We start from the raw sequence: 6614 nt of genomic DNA, 5'->3' as shown, positions 1-6614 counted from the left end.
AATTTCAACAAATGCTCAATTTTGCAACTGAAGGAGCGATAGTTATTTTAAGTGTTGACAACATTATGGAAAGGATCCCTACAGAGACAGACCTTCTGTTAAAGAGTAAAATCCATTTTTATATAAAACTAACCTATAACATAAAAACAGCTGTGAATTGCGTTCACTAAACCACCCGAATCCATGTAATAAAACAGTAATTTTAGCATCGTAAAACACTTCATTCAAAGTTGACAGAAACAAAATTAAACTATGAAAAGCAGTTTTTGGTCATCTTTAGCATCTAGTTGGGTTTAAAAAAACAACAACACAGTTTCTCTGATTTACATGTGAAAAATATGCTGACGCATACTAGCTAAAACTCTTGTTTTATTAAAGGAGTTTGGTGAGTTAGCGCACATTGCAGCCCGGTTTCCGCTGCGGTCACTGTTCTCAGTTAATACTGGACAAATTTCACAGACCATTGTTCCCATCTTCAACAAAAAAAAATAAGGAAACAGGGTCCAGGTTGACAAAAAAACAAACAAAGTTCTTTAAAAACGTAGAGCAAGAACAAAACAAGAGACTACTTACGGACTGGACTCGGGCACGCTCCATTTGAGTCCCCATGTCTCCTAACAGAGCTCCTATAACAGAACACATCACGGCCATCAGACATAACTCCATTCAGTGCCATTTTATTTAATATCAAACCATCAATCGAACAACTTAATCTAAAAAGTTCTGCACAACCATTTTGAAATACGTCATAAATCAAGTGTGTTATAAAAAAGGGCTTCTGCTATCCCCAATCACTTCAGTCTGTGAAGGAGCATAAGTGGTATCAATTCTATTCCCGGTAATTTCTAAATGCCCGTTATCAATGGTACCTATGGCATATTTGGAGAGGGAAAACAAATCCTCGCACTCGTTAAATTGTGGAGAAAAAAAAGATTGTTGAAAATGCATGAGCTTTACTGGCAGTAATATTACACGAACTATGCAACAGTATACAATTACTTTCCACTGCACTTTAATTCAGATAGCTTCGCTCAAACTTATTTGTACTACCTTAATCCATCTATCTGTAAAAATTCTGTCTATAGTAATAGCCATCCTATAATATATCTAATATATATATATATTAATCATATATTCATAGTGCATATCACCGTAAACTCTGTTATAGTAACAACCATCAGTTATATTGTTCGTTGTACATATCTTTAAAAATTCTATTATAGTAATATGCACCTGTATATTAATTCAGTAAATATCCAGCTGTAAATTTGTTCACAATACTAGTTATCTATATTTATATAACATGGACAAATCTTCTGTAAAGTTCTTTTATAATCATATTGATTTCTATATTTATTCAGTACATATCCATGTCCTGCACTAGCTGCTATTGCACATCTGGTTAGATCTAAACTGCATTTCGTTGCCTTGAACCGTGCTGTGTAGACAATAAAGTTGAATCAATGTCAAACAGTGAAAGAGGGTCTGATGCAGTGAAAAATACCCACGAGAATTACAGAACATTTCAACATCTTAAATTTCATGTTTTAACATTAACGTTATACGGTTTAGGCTCAATGTTGAGTTGCTGGGGAGACATGGGCTCCATGTACAAAGGCTAAAGTTTGGGTAGCGCCCCCCCCCCCTCCCCCCTTCACATCTTCAGCTGCCTATATATGAAGCTAAAATGGCCAAAAAATAATCTTAAAAAGTCAATTTAGAGTATGTGCTCCGTCCCTGGACAGCAAACGCCTATATATTATGTTACAGCACAAAATACTTTATACCTTCGTCTTTATTCAAACATTTTTCTTCCAAAGCAGCAGACAGAATTCTTCTGCACTGACTCTTATGTTTTGGAATGGTGGTGGTACAGATTCAGTTTTTTGGCTAAAAAGGCAGAAGGTCATTTGGGGAAAAAAAAGATCTGGCTGGACGGACGCACAGAAAAAACACAATAAACCAGACATGATGAAGCCCAGCTGAGTATTGCACGGCTGAGGTTACAAGAAGGTGAAGGGGGGGGGGGGGGGGGGCTTGCATTACGGCTATATGAAACCTCTTGCTTTCGGAGAACGCCAGGCTATGAAAGATGCTGTAATGCATTTGTTGCACGTTACATCACTAATTGACTTACAATGAGATTAAGCTGGTCGGAACAAAGCTTGATAAGTAACCTTGTCTGAGACGCAAAAATGGGGCACAAATCCTTTTAGTCAGAGGGTGAAGGAGGTTCGCCGCCACGCAGAGGTAGCGGGCGCACACACGAGGGCACCAGCCAGCTCAGTCACGGAAAAATAGGGACTTCTACAGTGTAGGGCCGTGTGCACGACTGACAGGTACCGAGCATGGAGACGGACATCAACATACTGATGCACACTCACTCAAGGTCCTCTTCAGGCTTGTGACTAAGGGAAATGTCCATTAAACGCTGTTCATATCTGTGCTTCTACTACGAAATACACGGGCGGAAAAATCACTAAGAAAATGGATTTTTAAGCAACAACTAGCCCTTTATAAGTGGCTAAAATATAGAGGGTCCTGACAGTACCTAGGTAAGGATACTAGCCAGTCAGAAGCAGAGTATGAGGTCCTGACAGTACCTAGGTAAGGACTACTAGCCGTCAGGAGCAGAGTATGAGGCCCGACAGTACCTAGGTAGGACTACTAGCCAGTCAGAGCAGAGTATGAGAGCGTGTCCTGACAGTACCTGGGTAAGGACTACTAGCCCGTCAGAAGCAGAGTATGAGGGTCGACAGTACCTAGGTAAGGACTACTAGCCAGTCAGAAGCAGAGTATGAGGTCCTGACAGTACGGGTAAGGATACTAGCAGTCAGAGCAGAGTATGAGGTCCTGACATACCGGGTAGGACTACTAACCAGTCAGAAGCAGAGTATGAGGGTCCTGACAGTACCTAGGTAAGGACTACTACAGTCAGAAGCAGAGTCATGAGGTGCCATGCAGGTACCTAGGGAAGGAATAGCCGTCAGAGGAGATCTGGGGCCCTGACAGTACCTAGGTAAGGACTACTAGCCAGTCAGGAGCAGAGTATGAGGGCCTGACGGTCATAGGTAAGGACACTAGCCATTCAGGAGCAGAGTATGAGGGTCTGCAGTACCTAGGTAAGGACTACTAGCCAGTCAGAAGCAGAGTGAGGGCCCTGACAGTACTAGGTAAGGACTACTAGCCAGTCAGAAGCAGAGTATGAGGGCCCTGACAGTACCTAGGTAGGACATACTAGCCATTCAGAAGCAGAGTATGAGGGCCTGACAGTACCTAGGTAAGGACTACTAGCCAGTCAGGAGCAGAGTATGAGGGCCCTGACAGACCTAGGTAAGGACTACTAGCCAGTCAGAAGCAGAGTATGAGGGCCCTGAAAGTACCTAGGTAAGGACTACTAGCCAGTCAGAAGCAGAGTATGAGGGTCCTGACAGTACCTAGGTAAGGATACTAGCCAGTCAGGAGCAGAGATGAGGCCGACGTACCTAGGTAAGATACTAGCCAGTAGAAGCAAGTATGAGGCCCTGACAGTACTAGGTAAGGACTATAGCCAGTCAGGAGCAGAGTATGAGGCCCTGACAGTACCTAGGTAAGGACTACTAGCCAGTCAGGGCAGAGTATGAGGCCCTGACAGTACCTAGGTAAGGATCACTAGCCGTCAGAGGCAGATCGAGGGCCCTGACAGTACCTAGGTAAGGACTACTAGCCAGTCAGGAGCAGAGTTGAGGGCCCGCAGTACCTAGGTAAGGACTACTAGCAGTCAGAGGCAGAGTATGAGGGCCCTGACAGTACCTAGGTAAGGACTACTAGCCAGTCAAAAGCAGAGTATGAGGGTCCTGACAGTACCTAGGTAAGGACTACTAGCCAGTCAGAAGCAGAGTATGAGGGTTGTGCGACGCTAGCAGCTAGGCGAGCATTATAACGTGTGTTACTAAGTGACGTAAGTTTGTCTCTGAAGGCTTGACTACAGTAGAGTTGTTTTCTGTTGGAGATGGTAAGTCCCTTGGGGGGGGGGGGGGTACTTTGGGCTTTTTCACTTTGTAAACCTATAACGTGCAGAAAAAAAATATATAACACAATAGCGAAAGGGAAAAGCCAAAAAGCATAATATGAGCACTTTAAAGCCACTAACAATGATTTCAATATACACACACAGACATGTGTTTGCTGTTTGTGCACTGCAAAGGAACAGCTGTCACTCAAACTGTGTGAAGTTTTTTTTTTTCCTTCAGGTTTCTTCTGGAGAAGTTTCTAAGTTTCTAAGGGGCTTTTTTCCCCCTCTTCTTCAATTCATGTCAAACGGCCACAGCTGCTTTCAGAAAAACGCATCAGTTGTTGAGCATCAGGGGATTTTTCAAGGAGAGCGCTACCAGATCCCTTGGATGGATAAATCAGGAGCAGAGAAGGAAAAAAAAAAAAAAAAGCTGTGTCTCCCCGTCTCTTACCTGCGCTGGCTGGTCGCTGTGGAACCCTGGAGACACGGTGTTCCTCTGCAGAGCTGGTTGCTGTGGCGACAGGAGGCGGGGGTCTGTGAGGGTGGAGGTGACATAGGAGGTGGTGGTGACCAGGGCGCCGCCGGGGTTGTTGCTGAACTGGAGGGTGGCCGCCGCGTTCTGATTGGACACATGGCACGGTGACCGGCATGGAGAAGGTGGGCTGTGGGACTGTGGACTAGGGGGAGACAGGAAGAAGGCGGGGCTTAGACTGTTGTACGCGCCGCGGCACACACACACACACACACACACACCACACACACACACAACACAACACACACACCCACACACACACCACCCACACACCACCACACACACACACAACACCACACACACACAACACACACACACACACACACACAACACACACCACACACACACACACACACACACACACACACACACTTCAGCATGCGTGGTGACTTGGTGAAAAGGCAAAAAGCTTGCCGACTTTCACATCTCATGCCAGGTTAGCACTCGTGTTGCAGAGGGTTATTGCGTCGGGTTATCGGTGACGTCGCAGCTCCATCCCACCACCCCCAGGGACATGTGCCCATCACGGGGCGCGTTAGGAAACATCCTACTGGGTGTGAGAGCTGGGCCGGGATCTAGGCATAGGCCTTTGCCAGTAGGGGCGGGGGGGGGACCAGTAACAGGGAAAAGTAAAATAAAATGTTATAGATTTAAAAATCATTTGAAAATGTAAATTTCCAATCTCACACTTCCTCTAAGCTTGTGTATTTATTTTTAAGTGTATACATTATTTTATTGTTTGAATGACAAGTACAGCAAAGCAAAAACGTTCTGGTCGCGTACGTTAGCCAGCCACACGACCACTTTTCCAAATCAAAATGGAAAAGAATAAACAAAGCAACAAAGAGGGGCTGGGCTGTACACAAGATTCTCTCAGGCTATTCAAATCAGCCTAAATCAGATGCATAATATATATATAATATATATATATATATATATATATATATATATATATATATATATATATATATATATATATATATATATATATATACACACACACACACACACAACCTGTCAGGGCCCTCATACTCTGCTCCTGACTGGCTAGTAGTCCTTACCTAGGTACTGTCAGGGCCCTCATACTCTGCTCCTGACTGGCTAGTAGTCCTTACCTAGGTACTGTCAGGACCTCATTATATATATATATATATATATATATATATATATATATATATATATATATATATTATAAATATATAATATATATAAATATATATATATTCCCTAATATTTATTCACCAAATAAAGACTCCATTTGGAGGGGGCCAGTTAAATGCAGTATGCCTGGTGTCATCTTTCCATTTAATTTGGCTCTGGTGAGAGCGCCGTGCATGTGAAATACTACTAATACGAATACTCTCAACATGGTGTGCCACTGCAAGGCAGGGCTGCTCGGTATGAGGACAATATGTAATAAGATTGATGAATATTGCGATATTACTTGCGATAAATACAGCTAAAGTGTACTCAGTTTTGCATTTCTGCTGTATTTTGCAGTAATCAGTACAACAAAAGTTTTGTTGAATTTAAAACAAGTGAAATCCTTTTGAAACCCATGTATCATTGAACTGAATGTAAAAAGCAACACTGAAAAAAGAAAGAGTTACATTCTCTTAAAACATTTGTTGTACTTTAAAAAAAAAAAGTTTTGCAAAGTGTTTATTACCCCAGCTGGTATTGGGACAATAACAAAATTCATCATCACGATACTTATGCCACGATACGACATTATTGCCATTTTAAAAATACTGCAATATTCTGCGACATATTGCAATGCATTACCTTTTTTCCAACTTTAAATTTTTCCCGAATTTCAAATGACGTCCCCAAAAGGAAACTTTGTCAACGTCTGTTTTATCTAAAATAAAGAAACATTTCTCAGTTTCTTCATCAAAATGTAATTTTATTGCTAAAAAAAATAGCAATAAAATTGAATTAAAATTGAATTGTCAAGCAGACAAACTGACCAACACGTATATATATATATAATAATAGATCGATACTTGGCGTCTGTGTATGAGTACAGTAGTGCCACGGAATAATAAATAACGCAATACCATGTTGTATCGACCCCCCCCCCCTAAT

General features: G+C 42.1%; 1 protein-coding gene across 1 annotated transcript in view; it reads right to left on the bottom strand.

Moving 5' to 3' along the window:
• Positions 1–6614, bottom strand: part of mef2d (myocyte enhancer factor 2d) — a 149128-nt gene that overhangs the window by 44006 nt on the left and 98508 nt on the right. The window contains 3 exon segments of the mRNA XM_032511423.1: positions 4446–4469; positions 4472–4625; positions 4627–4671. Of these exon segments, the coding sequence (XP_032367314.1) occupies positions 4446–4469; positions 4472–4625; positions 4627–4671 (223 nt within the window).

The sequence above is a fragment of the Etheostoma spectabile genome, unplaced genomic scaffold (assembly GCF_008692095.1).
Source record: "Etheostoma spectabile isolate EspeVRDwgs_2016 unplaced genomic scaffold, UIUC_Espe_1.0 scaffold363, whole genome shotgun sequence".
In the NCBI taxonomy this organism is placed as follows: domain Eukaryota; kingdom Metazoa; phylum Chordata; class Actinopteri; order Perciformes; family Percidae; genus Etheostoma; species Etheostoma spectabile.
The sequence above is the reverse complement of the archived record's forward strand: the minus strand, read 5'-3'. Positions and strand labels throughout refer to the sequence as shown.